Raw genomic sequence first — 16668 nt, forward strand, 5'->3', positions numbered from 1 at the left:
GAGTCTTGCTGTGTCGCCCAGTCTGGAGTGCAGTGGCCGGATCTCAGCTCACTGCAAGCTCTGCCTCCTGGGTTCATGCCATTCTCCTGCCTCAGCCTCCTGAGTAGCTGGGACTACAGGTGCCCACCACCTCGCCCGGCTAGTTTTTTTGTGTTTTTTAGTAGAGACGGGGTTTCACCGTGTTAGCCAAGATGGTCTCGATCTCCTGACCTCGTGATCTGTCCATCTCGGCCTCCCAAAGTGCTGGGATTACGGGCTTGAGCCACCGCGCCCGGCCTGAAAGGATGACTTTTAAGGGCACAGAACTTAAATCTAAACACTATTATTTGCTGACAAAAAAAGGGCACAAAGTTTAGTCAAGATAAGATTGCCAAGAAAGGTGTCTGGAACAAAGGTAAGGTTTGTTATGTGAACTTTAAACCAATGCCTTTCCCATCTTAAAAATTTCTGGTGGCTTGGGGTAGGGGGAGGCCTTACAAATGAAAATTTCCTTTATAGATATATATATATATTTTTTTTTTACAAAGAGTCTTAAAACAGGGCCTAATATTTAATATGTGAAAAGCAGGCAAAACTGGGAGGCAGTGCACCTAAATCTCTCAAAATCAAGGATCTCACTTCTATATTGAATCCTGGGTTCCCCACAAAGAGGGAAACACCAGGAGACTGTGCTCCTTCCTGCAAATACATTCCCCTGAGGCTGGTGGGTAACCTAATGCCAGTCAAGCTACTCTGTGAGCAGCCCATCCCCAACGGGAGTCTTATACCTTGGTGGTGAGTGTTCCCATAATCTCCAGGTGTTCAAACCTGTCTTTTAATCTAAATGCACAAAGAAGTAAGTAGCCCCATCCAGTAATAACCGTTCACTGTGTGTACCCAGAATATCTGAGATAGGTCTCAATCAATTTAGAAAGTTTATTTTGCCAAAGGTACAGATGCATCTATGACACAGCCTCAGGAGGTCCTGATGACATGTATCCAGGGTGGTCAGGGTACACTTTGCTTTTATACATTTTAGCGAGACATGAGACATCAATTACTACATGTAAATTGTACATTGGTTTGGTCCAGAAAAGAGGGGCAATTGAAGCAAGGCGGGGGCGGGGTGGGGGGAGGGCTTCCAGGTCATAGGTAGATAAGAGACAAAAGTTTGCATTCTTTTGAGTCCTTGATCAGCCTTTCACTGAATACATAATTTAGTCTGGCTCAGTGAATCTGCATTTTTACATAAACAATAGGGCAGAAGCAATCAGATATGCATTTGTCCCAGGTGAGCAGAGGGATGACTTTCTGTCCTGCACCTGTGGAAATCAGCTATCAGTTTACGCCAGGGTGAAATTCAACAGAACAGTTTTAGGGTAAAGATCCTGAGGCCTACAAGGAACTTCCTTGTGGGCAAATTGTGAGGGAGGTATGTAGCTTTATCATGATTGTAGCTATCTTAATTAGGAATAAGATCAGAGGCAAGTTTGCCTGACGTAGTCTTTAAGTTTTCTCTTGCCTTAGTGATAAATCGGTCCCGAGATTTATTTTCCTTTCACAACTGCAGCCGCTGTCAGCCACTTCCAAAAACTACAGCTTTTATCAGTAACTTGTCAGCCATTGCACACACAAAAATCAATTCTCTCTCACAGTACAATGTAATCTCTGGTACCCCAAAGTCAGATTGATCAAGTAACTTACTGCAAAAGACAGTAGAGCTTTAGATCTGAGAGGAACCTGCCCGTGACTCTTTGTACTCCACTAGGAAAACAGACCAACCTAAGGAGGGATGAGTGGCACCTTTTCTGCATTCCTTGGGGGGTCTTAGAGTCATTAGAAGTCTCCTGCAGATTCCTCCACGTGTTATTGAAAATGGCAAAAGGAAGGGGGAGCCAGAAGTGGAAGGAAATAGTAGAACAAGTTGTACAGGAGTCAATTTGGGGAGGTTTTTTAAGCTACCTAAAAGGCCAATGAGAAGTTGTACATTTTTCTCAGTAGAAGTCATGCCAAAAAGATAGGAAGCAACTGAAAAAGAAATTTCTGGAAACAGCATCCAAAAGAAGAAAAAGCAGAAAAGGCCTTTAAAAAATGTTTATAGCCTAAATATTAAACTTTTAATTAACCTGCCTTCTGACCACAGAGTTCTGGAAAAAAAAAAAAAAAAAAAAAAGCCTGTGTCTTATAATTCTTTGTGGTATGATTAAAAAACAAACACTAGGGCCAGGCATGGTGACTCACGTCTGTAATCCCAGCACTTTGGGAGGCCGAGGCGGGTGGATCAGGAGGTCAGGAGTTCGAGACCAGCCTGACCAACATGGTAAAACCCCATCTCTACTAAAAATATAAAAATTAGCCGGGCGTGGTGGCACATGCTTGTAATCCCAGCTACTCAGGAGGCTGAGGCAGGAGAATCACTTGCCTGGGAGACAGAGGTTGCAGTGAGCCGAGATTGCGCCACTGCACTCCAGTCTGGACGACAGAGCGAGACTCCATCTCAAAAAAAAAAAAAAAAAAAAAAAAAAAAAAAAAAAAAAAAAAAAAAAAGCAACCCAACGAACCAAACAAATAAAAACAAGACTTTCCAAATCTCTTACTGGATTTCAACCAGGACAAAAATAAAATAGGTGTCCCATTCAGTTTGTCTAGTTCTGAAACTAGCTCTTTTTTTTTTTCCCGATTGTGCACACAAAGTGAATTAATTTAGACATTTGAAAGGATCTCATTTTGGCTACTGCTGCTTTTGACCATCCTGGGTTAGGTGAGTTCTGTTTCCTAGATATTTACAAGAGGACACACCATAAATGTTATACATAAGTCCAGCTGGTGTTTTACTAACTGGAATTGGTCACAAATGAAAAACCAACCCACAATCTCAAACAATAGAAAACAATCTTAAAAGCACACGATGTAAAAAGAGACCACTGGTGCCACACTGCCAATCCTTTGATTCAAACTTTCTCTCTTGAGGCAGAGATGAAAAACCTTGACCCCAACCTTCTGCTGTGAAACAGAGGAAGAAAAAAGGCAATTTTCTGCAGAGCTCTTTACCCGAATTTCCTGCCCAAAGACGAGACCAAAGTGCTCACTAAGAGAGAATTTGAAAAGTATCCAAAATAAAGTTTAGGCTTTCAACCAGAGTAGGAGGGCTGAATTCAGGAGAACTCACCTGAAGCACCTGATAGGACTTTTTATTTTTTAAAAAATTTTGTGGGTACATAGTAGGTGTATATATTTATGGGGTATATGGGACGTTTTATACAGGCATGCAATATGAAATAAGCACATCATGAAGAATGAGGAATCTGTCCCTCAAGAATTTGTCCATTGAGTTGCAGACAATCCAGTTGTACTCTTTAAGTTACTTTAAAATGTACAGTTAAGTTTTAATTGACTATAGTCACCCTTTTGTGATAGCAAATAGTAGGTCTAATTTATTCTATTTTTTTGTACCCATTAACCATCCTTACCTCTCCCCTATTCCCCCACTACTATTTCTAGCCTCTGGTAACTATTCTACTCTCTATGTCATGAGGTCAATTGTTTTGATTTTTAGGTGCCACAAATAAGTGATGTATGTCTTTCTGTGCCTGGCTTATTTCACTTAATACAGTGATCTCCAGTTCCATCCATGTTGTTGCAAATGACTGGATCTCATTCTTTTTTATGGCCAAATAGAACTCCACTGTGTATATGCACCACCTTTTCTTTATCCATTCATCTGTTGATGGACACTTAGGTTGCTTTAAAATCTTAGCTATTATAAACAGTGCTGCAACAAACACAGGAGTGCAGCTATCTCTTTGATATACTGCTTTCCTTTCTTTTGAGTATATACCCATCAGTGGGACTGCTGAATCATATGCGCGAGCTCTATTTTTAGTTTGGGAACCTCCAAACTGTTCTCCATAGTAGTTATACTAATTTACATTCCTACGCATAGTGTACAAGGGTTTTGATATGGTTTGGATCTGTGTCCCCATCCAAATTTCATGTTGAAATGTAATCTCCAATGCTGGAGGTGGGATCTGGTGGGAGGTGATTGGATCATGGGGGTGGTTTCTCATGGTTTAGCACCATCTCCCTAGTGCTGTTCTCATGATAAAGTTCTCATGAGATCTGGTTGTTTAAAAGTGTGTGGCATCCCCTACCCCCTTCCTTTTGCTCTGGTCATGTAAGACATGCCTGTTTCCCCTTTTCCTTCTGCCATGATTGTAAGTTTCTGGAGGCCTCCTCAGAAGCTGAGCAGATGGCTAGCATCATGCTTTCTGTACAGCCTGTGGAACTGAGAGTCAATGAAACCTATTTTCTCTTTAAAATATCCAGCTTTAGCAGTTTGAAATTGGACTAATACAGAAAATTGGTACTGAGAATGGGGCATTGCTATAAAGATACCTGGAAATAAGGGAGGAGACCACCCCTCATATTGTCTTATGCCCAATTTCTGCCTCCAAAGAAAGAAGTAAAAACTAAAAGGCAGAAATGAAATCCACAGGCAGACAGCCCGGCACCGCACCCTGGGCCTGGTAGTTAAAGATCGACCCCTGACCTAATTGGTTCTGTTATCTATAGATTACAGACATTGTATAGAAATGCACCGTGAAAATCCCTATCTTGTTTTGTTCCGATCTAATTACCAGTGTATGCAGCCCTCAGTCACGTATCCCCTGCTTGCTCAATCAATCATGACCCTCTCACATGCACCCCCTTAGAGTTGTGAGCCCTTAAAAGGGACAGGAATTGCTCACTCGTGGAGCTCAGCTCTTGAGACAGAAGTCTTGCCGATGCCCCTGGCCGAATAAACCCCTTCCTTCTTTAACTGGGTGTCTGAGGAGTTTTGTCTGCCGCTCGTCCTGATACAGAAATGTGGAAACAGCTTTGGAACTGGGTAACAGGTGGAGGTTGGAACAGTTTGGAGGGCTCAAAAGAATAGAGGAAGATGAGGGAAAGTTTGGAACTTCCTAGAGACTTGTTAAATTGTGACCAAAACACTGATGGGGATATGGACAATGAAGTCCAGGCTGAGGAGGTCTCAGATGGAAATGAGGAACTTACTGGGAACTGGAGTAAAGATCACTTTTGTTATGCTTTAGCAAAGAGGTTGGACAGTGCCCTTTCCCTAGGGATTTGTGGAACTGTTCAATTGAGAGAGATGATTTAGGGTATCTGGTGGAAGAAATTTCTAAGCAGCAAAGTGTTCAAGATGTGATCTGGCTGCTTCTAACAGCCTATGCTCATATGTGTGAGCAAAGAAATGATCTGAAACTGGAATTTATATTTAAAAGGGAAGCAGAGGCTGGGCATGGTGGCTTATGCCTGTAATCCCAGCACTTTGGGAAGCCAGGGCGGCGTGATCACCAGGAGTTCAAGACCAGCCTGGCCAACATGGCGAAACCCTGTCTCTAATAAAAAGACAAAAATTACCTGGGCATGGTGGTGTGCACCTGTACTTTCAGCTACTTGGGAGGCTGAGGTGGGAGGATCGCTTGAACCTGAGAGGCAGAGGTTGCAGTGAGCCAAGATTGCGCCACTGCACTTAAGCCTGGGCAATGGAGTGAGACTCCATTTCAAAAAAAAATGTAGAGGGTAAGTTTTGTGTTATCTGTTTTTTATCATGTGATGAATACATATTTGGTCTCTGTTTCTATTTCCTAGGATACAGCTCCTAAAGCCCTTAGAATCCTTGAAGTAGTAAGAGTGTCTTTTGCAGGCCAGTGGGATGACTGGTGGTTGGGGGCCCCTTGACAGTTTCAGGATGGGGGCTGGTCATCAGAAAGACCAAGGCAGGATTAAGATTGGAACTTTCAGCCTCCTTCCCCCTATCTCCAGGGGGACAGAGGGGCTGGAGACTGAGTTCAATCACCAATGGCCAATGATTTGACCAACCATTCCCAGGTAATGAAACTTCTATAAAAACCCCTATATGGCAAAGTTTGGAGAGCTTCTGGGTTGGTGTGCACATCATGTGGTGGGAAGGTGGTGTACCACAAACTCCACAGGGACAGAAGCCCCTGTGCTTTGGACCCTTTGCCCAATGTACTTTTCCATCTGGCTTTTCATTTGTATTTTTAATAATAAACCAGTGATAGTATTTTCCAGGGTTCTGTAAACCATCCTAGTAGATGGTTAACCTGAGGAGGATTTGTGGAAATCCCCGACCATGTAGCCAGTGCAGACAGAAGTGTGGGTAACTTGGAGACTTGCTATTTGAGACTGGCCTCTGAAGTGAGAGCAGTCTTCTGAGACTGATCCCTTCTTTAACCTTTAACTCTTGGAGTTCTGGGTAGTTAGTGCTGGAATTGAATTGAATTGTAGGACACCCAGTTGGTGTCAGAGAATTGGTTGATGTGGGTGAAGCAGCACTGTTGTCTAGGGTAAATAGCCGAGATTCATTGTCTCACGGCCATGGAAAACTAGGACGTGGACAGACCCCACAGTGAGGTTAAAAGCAGAAGTTTACTAAGTGAAAATGTGGCAGGATGAGCCACGGACAAAACCCCTCACACACCGAGATAGTGAAGGGAATGGCTTTAATCAGCTGGGAGCATCGGCAGGCTAGCATCTTAATATCCGTGCTCTTCAGGTGCTCAACTTCTGTCCCTTTTAAGGGCTCACAACTCTAAGGGGGTCCACGTGAGAGGGTCGTGATTGATTGAGCAAGCCAGGGGGTATATGACAGGGGCTGCAAGCACCGGTGGTCAGAGTGAAACAGAACAGAACGGGAGGTTTCACAATGTCTTTCCATACAATGTCTGGAATCTATAGATAACATCAGTTGCTAGGTCAGGGGTTGAATTTTAACTACCAGGCTTAGGTCAGGCAGGCCCAGGCCTGGTTTCGGGTCTGGTTCCTAGGCGCCGGGCTACCTTCCTTTAGTTTCGCTTCTCTTTCCTTTTCTGAGTATAAAACAATATAAAACAATATGAGAGGGTCTCTCTCTTCCCTCAAAAGAAAGAGAAAAGCTCTCTGCTACAGAGAGGGGTCCTGGAGAACATGGGTTGCTGTTTCCACAGCGAAATGTATTTTTATAGATGAGCATCAGGGGGCGGCGTCTGATTTACGTAGGGCATGAAAGATTAGTTGAACCAGGTGTGCCGTTTGCATAGCACTTGAAGAAGCTGGCCACCCCACCCTAATCTTTTATTATGCAGATGGTTCTCTACCTGGTTGGTACCATGTTGCCTGGTTTTTCACTGTACATGTGGTGACAAAGAAAAGGGATGATGGAGCCTCCATGTTGAACATATCTGGCTTTAAGGTAGCCCTTTTCCATTGGCACAACTGCCAATTGTGCAAGCTTCCAGCTGGCTTATCCATGTCTGCAGCTCAATTTTTCAGGCTGCTCTTTGTTAGAGAAGAAATGATTTGGGGGCTGCTATTTGTTAAAAGAGACATTCCACTGAGGACTCTGTTGCCCTTACTATGAGTCTAAATAATTTCTTTTTATCTCTTGTATCATGGGGGAAAAAATGTGTACATATTTAGTGTCAGAAGTATTGTGAGTGAAAACAGTTCAGATACAGAAAAAATAAAATTTAAATTTAAAATGGACATCACGGACTCAAAAAGTAATTCAGGAGTCCCTGATTGTCTCATGAATTATTTCATTGTCATGTGCGTCCATGTGAAGAGATCACCAAACAGGCTTTGTGTGAGCAACATGGCTGTTTATTTCACCTGGGTGCAGGCGGGCTGAGTCCGAAAAGAGAGTCAGCAAAGGGAGATAAGGGTGGGGCCGTTTTATAGGATTTGGTAGGTAAAGGAAAATTACAGTCAAAGGGGGGTTGTTCTCTGGCGGGCAGGAGTGGGGGTCACAAGGTGCTCAGTAGGGGAGCTTTTTGAGCCAGGATGAGCCAGAAAAAGGAATTTCACAAGATAATGTCATCGCTTAAGGCAAGGACCAGCCATTTTCACTTCTTTTGTGGTGGAATGTCATCAGTTAAGGCGGGACAGGGCATTCGTATGTCTTTTGTGATTCTTCAGTTACTTCAGGCCATCTGGGCATATATGTGCAAGTCACAGGGGATGCGATGGCTTGGCTTGGGCTCAGAGGCCTGACATTCATTATGGTGTTTTTGTTTGAATCAGGATCCAAAAAAGTTTGATATGTCCAAAAAAAGTAATTCATAGGAGGAGTTAGACTGGATATGAAGAATTTTAGTTATATTGTATCCAGTTTATTTCACTTACATTTTTCTTATAAATGTGCAAGAGTGATATAGGATTAAGAATGTATACTGAGAAGAGTCTGAAAGCATTATACTAATTTATATTCATAAAATATAAATCAATGATTTATATTTAGGGAATATAATTCTAAAGGCTAAGAAAACATGTCATTTCATTGGGAACATTTTATTTGTGATTGATATATGAAATAAAAGCACATCTTACAATTGTAGAATCTTAGAGTAGTTGAGGGGATGCTGCATTGCTATAAAGAAATATTAATCAGCCTCACCAACATGGTGAAACCCCATCTCTACTAAAAATACCAAAATTAGCTGGGCGTGGTGGCATGTGCCTGTAATCCCAGCTACTCAGGAGGCTTAGGCAGGAGAATGGCTTGAACCAGGGAGGCGGAGGTTGCAGTGAGCTGATCACACCACTGCACTCCAGCCTGGGTGACAGAGTGAGACTCTGTCTCAAAAAAAAAAAAAAAAAAAAGAAATATTGTACTATCTTCAGTCTAGTCCTTTTCCCAAGAGAGAAAGAAAAGCACACTTTAAGTAAAAAAACAAAACAAAACAAAACAAAACAAAACAAAACAAAACAAAACAAAAACCCTGCAATACAAAACAAAACAAAACAAAAAGATGAAGGTGTGTGTGTGCTTTGGGTTTTCCCTACAGGCATTCACGATGAAGCCTAACCATGGTGGGATACTCAGATTATAGAAACAGTGGATAATAAGAGTGGTTTAACTGTGGTAAATCTTTTTTTAACACAAAGATTTTTAAAATTTTTCTAATACAGTGAAATTACCCCAAAAGTGGAGGTGTTTTATCTCTTCCTACCTAACCCTTATTCCTGTCACTTTTTCTTATCTGCTTGTGTTATCATCCCTTTCTTATTCTCTGTTTTGATGGCAATGGCTAAAAAGTTTACCATTATATTGATGTTGACTATCAGGTTTTTGGTATATGCCCCTCATTGGGTATATAGGCTGGGATGCTTTCATATCTTTCTCTGTCATTTCTTTAGCAATGGGAACATTAAAACAATGGCTATCCAAAGAAGAAGATGAAGGGAAGATAGAAATGGTCTCTGGCATTGAAGTAGATGAGGAACAACTAGAACCAAGATCTGATGATGAGGATACGTAAGTAGATCATTTGCCCATACCTAAGTCAAGCACTGGTACAAAGTGAAAATGCTGCTGCTGAGACATTCAAAATAGCCAACTGAGACCTAGCTACAAAGATCAAGTTTTACAATGCACGGGTTTGGTTCTAGGCTCCCCATTCTCCAACGGCATCATTTTCTACATTGGCATCAGTGATATTCTGTCTTAACTTCCGTGGCTTCCATCATACCTCCTGATACCTGGGGGGGCTAGTCCTCACACCTTGTGCTAGTCTTCACACTTTTTCTTCAAAATTATCTTAACTATTGTTGCCCGTTCCTCATCATACACCGTATATCAAGGTTGTCCAAGCCACAGCCCAGGACAGCTTTGAATGTGGCCCAACACAAGTTTGTAAACTTTCTTAAAATGTTATGAGATTTTTTTGCAATTTTTTATTTTTAGCTCATCAGCTATCATTAGTGTTAGTGTATTTTATGTGTGGCCCAAGACAGTTCTTCCAATGTGCCAGGGAAGCCAAAAGATTGGACACCCCTGCTGTACATCTTTGCATTCTCTTACAAAGTATGAGAAACTTTGTTGGGATTTTGGTGGGAATGACATTTTATTTATTGATTAAATTATGGGAATTGGCATATTTGGGATTATGAATCTTTTAAAATTATTATTATTATTATTATTATTATTTGAGACAGAGTCTCACTCTGTTGCCCAGGCTGGAGTGTGGTGGCACAATCACAGCTCACTGCAGCCTCGAACTCCTGGGCTCAAAGCAATCCTCCCACCTCAGCTTCCTAAGTAGCTGGGAGCACAGGCACATGCCACCATGCCCAGCTAATCTTTTTTACTTTTTGTAGAGATGAGGTCTTGTTATGTTGTGCAGGCTGGTCTTGAACTCCAGCTTCAAATTGTCCTCGCACCTTGGCCACCAAAAGTGCTGGGATTACAGGTGTGAGCCACTGCACTTGGCCTAAAAATTATTTTTAATTGGCAAATAAAAATTGTATTAATATATACTTATGGTATACAACATGATGGTTTGAAATATGTACACATTGTGGAATAAAAATAGCTAAATCAAGCCAATAAATATATGCATTACCTCACATGCTTATCGTTTATTTGTGGTGAGAGCACTTAAAATCTACTGTCAGCAATTTTCAAGTATACAATAAATTGTTATTAACTGTAGTCACCATGCTGTACCATAGATCTTCTGAAATCATTCCACCTGTCTAAGTGAAGTTCTGTACTCTTTGACCAATATCTCCTGGCTTTCCCTTCCACCTTCTCCCACCCCCAGCCCTAGAAACCACCATTCTACTCTCTGCTTCTATGAGTTCAATTGTTTTCGATTCCACGTTAGTGAGCTCATATGGCGTTTGTCTTTCTGTGTCTGACTTATTTCACTTGGCAGAATGCCCTCCAGGTTCATCCTTGTTGTCACAAATGCCAGAATTTCCTTCTTTTTAAAGGCTGAATAGTATTCCATCCTGTATACATACCACATTTTCTTTATCCATTCATGCACTGATGTGATTATGAATCTTAACATCCATAAATATAGTATAGCTCTCGATTTATGTCTCTCTTTTCTTTGTATTTTTAAATATTTTTATAATTTTCTTTATGGCATAGGAACCACTTAATTTTGTTGTTGTTGGTATTTTAAATGGGATTTATTTGTATTTTAATTTTATTTATTTTTTGTAGAGATGGGGTCTCACAGTGTTGCCCAGGCTGGTCTCGAACTCCTGGGCTCCAGTGATCCTCCCGTCTCAGCCTCCCAGAATGCTAGGATTATAGGCATGAGCCACTGTGACTGCCTAATTTTTTCAATTGAAAAATGATGATTTTACATATTCATAGGGTACACAGTGATGTTTCAATACATATGAAGTATAGCAGTCAGTTCAGGGTAATTAGCATATCCATCATCTCAAACATTTATTGTTTCTTTGTGTTGGGAGCATTTAATATCCTCCTTCTAGTGATTTAAAACTATATACCATATTACTATTAACTGTAGTCATCCTACAGTGGTGTAGAACACTAGAATTTATTCCTCTTATCTAGCTGTAATTTTCTGTCCTTTAAAATATCTCTCCCTTTTTTCCTCTTGTGTTTTCAAATTTGCTACTGCTAATGTATAGAAGACTACTGATGTATCCTGTAACTTCACTAAACTCTCTTATTACTTCTAAATTTTGGAGTCCTTTGAATTTTTAAAATTTTATTATAATTTACTTAACATTTGTTTTGAGACAGGGTCTTTCTCTGTTGCCCAGGCTGGAGTGTGGCAGCATGATCATATTCACTGCAGCCTTGAACTCCTGGGCTCAAGTGATCCTCTTGCCTCAGCCTCCAGAATAGCTGGGACTACAGGTGTAGCATGCCACCATGGCCAGCTAATTTTTTTGTTTTTTGTAGAGATGGGGTTTTGCTATGTTGCCCAGGCTCATCTTGAACTCCTGGCCTCAAGTGATTCTCCCACTGGGGCCTCCCATGAAGTAAACTGTGAGCCAAATGCTGGGATTACATCATGAGCCACTGCACTTGGCCCATAATTTACTTTTAAAATACATCCCAAATTTTTTAAGTAGACTCTTTTCAGTCTTCCTACTACCTACCTCTTTATATCAGCTACACAGTCCTCCTCCCTACAGTCAACCAATCTAATCTGTACAAATATAAGCAAAAATATATTTCTTGTGTAAATGTGTCTTTTTTTTTTTTTTTTTTTTTTTTGAGACGGAGTCTCGCTCTGTCGCCCAGGCTGGAGTGCAGTGGCCGGATCTCAGCTCACTGCAAGCTCCGCCTCCCGGGTTTACACCATTCTCCTGCCTCAGCCTCCCGAGTAGCTGGGACTACAGGCGCCCGCCACCTCACCCAGCTAGTTTTTTGTATTTTTTTTTAGTAGAGATGGGGTTTCACCGTGTTCACCAGGATGGTCTCGATCTCCTGACCTCGTGATCCGCCCGTCTGGGCCTCCCAAAGTGCTGGGATTACAGGCTTGAGCCACCGCACCCGGCCAAATGTATCTTTTTATATAAATCGTTCCATAGTGCACTGTCCTGCAATTTGCTTTTTTTTTCATTTAACAGTATTATGTTTAATACATATTATTGTTTCAAAAACTAGCATATGTATAGTTTAAATTGCCAGAACAAAAAGTATTGGGTCAAAGAGCATGTACACTTGTAAACTAGATATCATAAAACTGTTCTTCACAGAGTTTACACCTATTAACATCAGTGTATAGAAGTGTCTATTTCCCCATTCTCTTGCTCAGTGTGTTGTTAGAGTTTTGGATTATTGGATAATTGATAGGTTAAAAAAAGTCAGTTCATGATGGTTTTAATTAGCATTTCTTTTATGAGTGAGGTTATCTTTCCATATGCTAAAGAGCCATCTTTATTTCCTCTTTCAGGAAAATTCGTTCATGGGCCATTTTAAAAATTTAGGTATTAACACTGTATTGATTTGGGAACTTTCTGCACTTTAGGGAAATTAGTCTTTTATCTGTACCATGATTCAAAAATATTTTACTTAGTTTTTGCCTTTTATTTTGTTTATGGTGACTTGTGCAATGTTATTTTTATTTAGTTAGATTTATCAATTATTTTATAAAACAAAGAGTCGAGGATTTTTTTTTTTTTTTTTTTTTTGAGACAGGGTGTCCCTCTATTACCCAGGTTGGAGTGCAGTGGCGTGATCGCACCTCACTGCAGCCTCGACTCCCTGGGCTCAAACTAACTTCCCGCTTCAGCCTGCTGAGTAGCTGGGACTACAGGCATGTTTCACTATGGCTGGCTAATTATTTTATTTTTTATTTTTTGTAGAGATGAAGTTTCACCATATTGCCCAGACTGGTCTTGAACTCTTTATTTTTCTCCCCTCCCCTCCCCTCCCCTCCTCTCCTCTCTTCTTTTCTTCTTCTTTTTTAACATACAGGATCTTACTTTGTTCCCCAGGCTGGAATGCAGTGGCCCGATCATGGCTCACTGTAACCTTGAATTCCTGGGCTCAAGTGATCCTCCTACCTCAGCCTCCTGAGTGGCTGGGACTATAGGCATGCACCACCATGCCCAGCTAATTTTTTTGTTTTTTTGTAGAGACAGGGTCTTGCTGTGTTGCCCAGGCTGGTCTTGAACTGCTAGACTCAAGTGATTTTCATGCCTTGGCCCCCCCCAAGGGGTTGGGATTACAGGCATGAGCCACTGTGCCTTGTCAATCCCAGGATTTTAAAAGTATATTTATTATTTACTTTTCTCGATAGTAAAATATTTTATTCCTCTTTAACTTTATTCATGTTACACTACAAAGTATGGATCCAATTTTTTTTTTTTTGAGATGGAGTCTCACTCTGCCGCCCAGAGTGGAGCGCAGTGGCACGATATTGACTCACTGCAACCTCCGCCTCCTGGGTTCAAGCAATTCTCCCGTCTCAGCCTCCTGAGTAGCTGGGATTACAGGTGCACGCCACCATGGCTGGGTAATTTTTGTATTTTTAGTAGAGACGGAGTAGCACCATATTGGTCAGGCTGGTCTCGAACCCCTGACCTTGTGATCCACCCGCCTCAGCCTCCCAAAGTGCTGGGATTACAGGTTTGAGCCACCGTGTAGGCCCCAACTTTTTTTTTTTTTTTTTTTTTGAGACAGAGTCTTGCTCTGTTGCCCAGGCTGGAGTGCAGTGGCATGATCTCGGCTCACTGCAAGCTCTGCCTCCCGGGTTCACGCCACTCTCCTGCCTAAGCCTCCCGAGTAGCTGGGACTACAGGCACCCACCACCACGCCCGGAAATACAAAAAATAATTTTTTGTATTTTTAGTAGAGTGGGGTTTCACTGTGTTAGCCAGGATGGTCTTGATCTCCTGACCTCATGATCCACGCGCCTCAGCCTCCCAAAGTGCTGGGATTATAGGCGTGAGCCACTGCACCCAGCTCCCACCTTTTTTTTCCCCCCCAAATAACTCCTCACTTTCCAGCACCATTTACTTAAAAAGGTTTTTGATTCTGGCTGGGCGCAGTGGCTCATGCCTGTAATCCCAGCACTTTGGGAAGCCAAGGAGGGTGGATCACGAGGTCAGGAGATCGAGACCATCCTGGCTAACACAGTGAAACCCCATCTCTACTAAAAATACAAAAACATTAGCCGGGTGTGGTGGTGGGCGCCTGTAGTTCCAGCTACTCGGGAGGCTGAGGCAGGAGAATGACCTGAACCCAGGAGGCGGAGCTTGCAGTGAGCCAAGATCGCACCACTGCACTTAGCCTAGGGGACAGAGAGACTCCATCTCAAAAAAAAAAAAAAAAAAAAAAAAGATTTTTGATTCCAATTTGAAATGCTGCTGTTACGGTATATTTTTATATGTATTTGCATTCAATTCCTATTCTTTCTAGTCTAATTATTGATTTATAAACACATTGTTTATAATATAGTTTATTTTGGGGGGCTACGTCCCCTAAATACTCTTTTTTAGAATTTTCAGGCTTGTTTCGCCTATTTTTCCATATGAACATTAGAATCACCTTGTCTAGCAAAGAAAGGAGGAAAAGAAGGAGTTTTTCTTAGCCTCCTTGCTAGCAGAATTTTGGAACCCAAAGGCCTCTTTTCATTTCATACTGTCTGTGTCCCTTTCTGTCCAACCTGGGTATATTTCTTTCAGAAATCTTAGAGGTCTCTGCAACTCTTATTGGGAGTCACTTTGTTAGATAAAAGCCAGACCCTTTGATATAGGCCCTTCTCTCTTTTGGGCTTTGGCTTAGACTACTGAGAAACAATACCCTTAAATTGCCTAGAAATCCTACTGTTTGAGAATAATTTTGAGACTCATTCATGTTGTTGTATATATTGATGGTTCATTTCCTTTTTATTGCTAAGTAGTATCCCATTGTGTAGATATACCACAATTTGTTTGTAGATTCACCTGTTGGTGGACATTTATGTTGTTTCCAGATTTTGGCTATGAATATTTGTGTATATGTCTTTATGTGAACATAAGTTTTCATTTCTTGTGGGCAAATACCTAGGAGTGGAATGGCGGAGTTGTATGGTTGGTGTATTAGGGTTCTCTAGAGGGACAGAAGTATTGGAATATACTTCTCTAGAGGGACAGAATTAATGTAATATTAAGGGTAGTTTATTAAGTATAACTCACACAGTCACAGGGTCCCACAATAGGCCGTCTGCAGGCTGAGGAAAAAGGAGAGCCAGTCCGAGTTCAAAACCAAAGAACTTGGAGTCTGATGTTCGAGGGCAGGAAGCATCCAGCGTGGGAGAAAGCTGTAGGCTGGGAAGCTAGGCCAGTCTCTCTTTTCACATTTTTCTGTCTGCTTATATTCTAGCTGTGCTGGCAGCTGAATAGATTTTGCCCACACAGATTAAGGATGGGTCTGCCTTTCCCAGCCCACTGACTGAAATGTTATTCTCCTTTGGCAACACCCTCACAGACACACCCAGGATCAATACTTTGAATCCTTCAATCCAATCAAGTTGACAGTATTAACCATCACAGTTGGTAAATGTTTAACTTTTTAAGAAATTACCAAACTGTTTTCCAAAGTGGTTATTCTATTTCATTCCTGCGAACAGTGTGTAAGAGTTCCAGTTGTTCAACCTCCTTACCAACACTTGGTATGGTCAGTTTTAACATTTTTAACCCATCTACTAGGTGTGAAGTGGTGTCTTTATAGTTTTAAAATTGTTTATATATCTTTGCTACTAGTTCTTGTGTCAGATATCTGCTTTGCTAACATTTTCTCACCGTCGGGGTATTTGTGTTCATTTTCTTAATGGTATGATTCAAGTTTGAAATTTCTGACTAATGTATTTTTTTAATCACTTTTTTTTTCTTTTTTTTTTTTTGAGATGGAGTCTTGCTCTGTCACCCAGGCTAGAGTGCAGCGGTATGATCTTGGCTCACTGCTACCTCTGCCTCTGGGGTTCAAGCCAATTCTCTGCCTCAGCCTCCCGAGTAGCTGGGATTACAGGCACCTGCCACCATGCCGTACTACTTTTTGTATTTTTAGTAGAGACGGGGTTTCACTATCTTGGCCAGGTTGGGCTTGAACTCCTGACCTTGTGATTCACCCACCTCAGCCTCCCAAAGGGCTGGGATTATAGGCATGAACCAGTGCACCCGGCCTTAATCACTTTTTTAAAAAAATCTGGATTTCTAATTTATTTGTACTTGGGACAGGGACTATCATCTGAATTTTAGTGATTTTAAAGGTTTATTGTACTTCTTTTACTATTGAGCACAGGGTCAATTTTATGCCTGTTACAAATGCATATTCTTACTATTTGGGGAGTATATATATTATATGTAATTATATCAAGCTTAAACATTTTTTGTTAACATGTTCTGTAACCCTTTTTAAAA

At 41.4% G+C, this 16668-nt stretch overlaps 1 protein-coding gene across 1 annotated transcript in view; it reads left to right on the forward strand.

Moving 5' to 3' along the window:
- NEK5 (NIMA related kinase 5) overlaps positions 1-16668 on the forward strand; it is an 87747-nt gene that overhangs the window by 66098 nt on the left and 4981 nt on the right. Inside the window, exon 21 of the mRNA XM_031934936.1 lies at positions 9184-9301. Coding sequence (XP_031790796.1) covers positions 9184-9301 — 118 coding nt within the window. The remainder of the gene's footprint in view (positions 1-9183; positions 9302-16668) is intronic.

The sequence above is a fragment of the Piliocolobus tephrosceles genome, chromosome X (genome assembly GCF_002776525.5).
Source record: "Piliocolobus tephrosceles isolate RC106 chromosome X, ASM277652v3, whole genome shotgun sequence".
NCBI lineage: Eukaryota > Metazoa > Chordata > Mammalia > Primates > Cercopithecidae > Piliocolobus > Piliocolobus tephrosceles.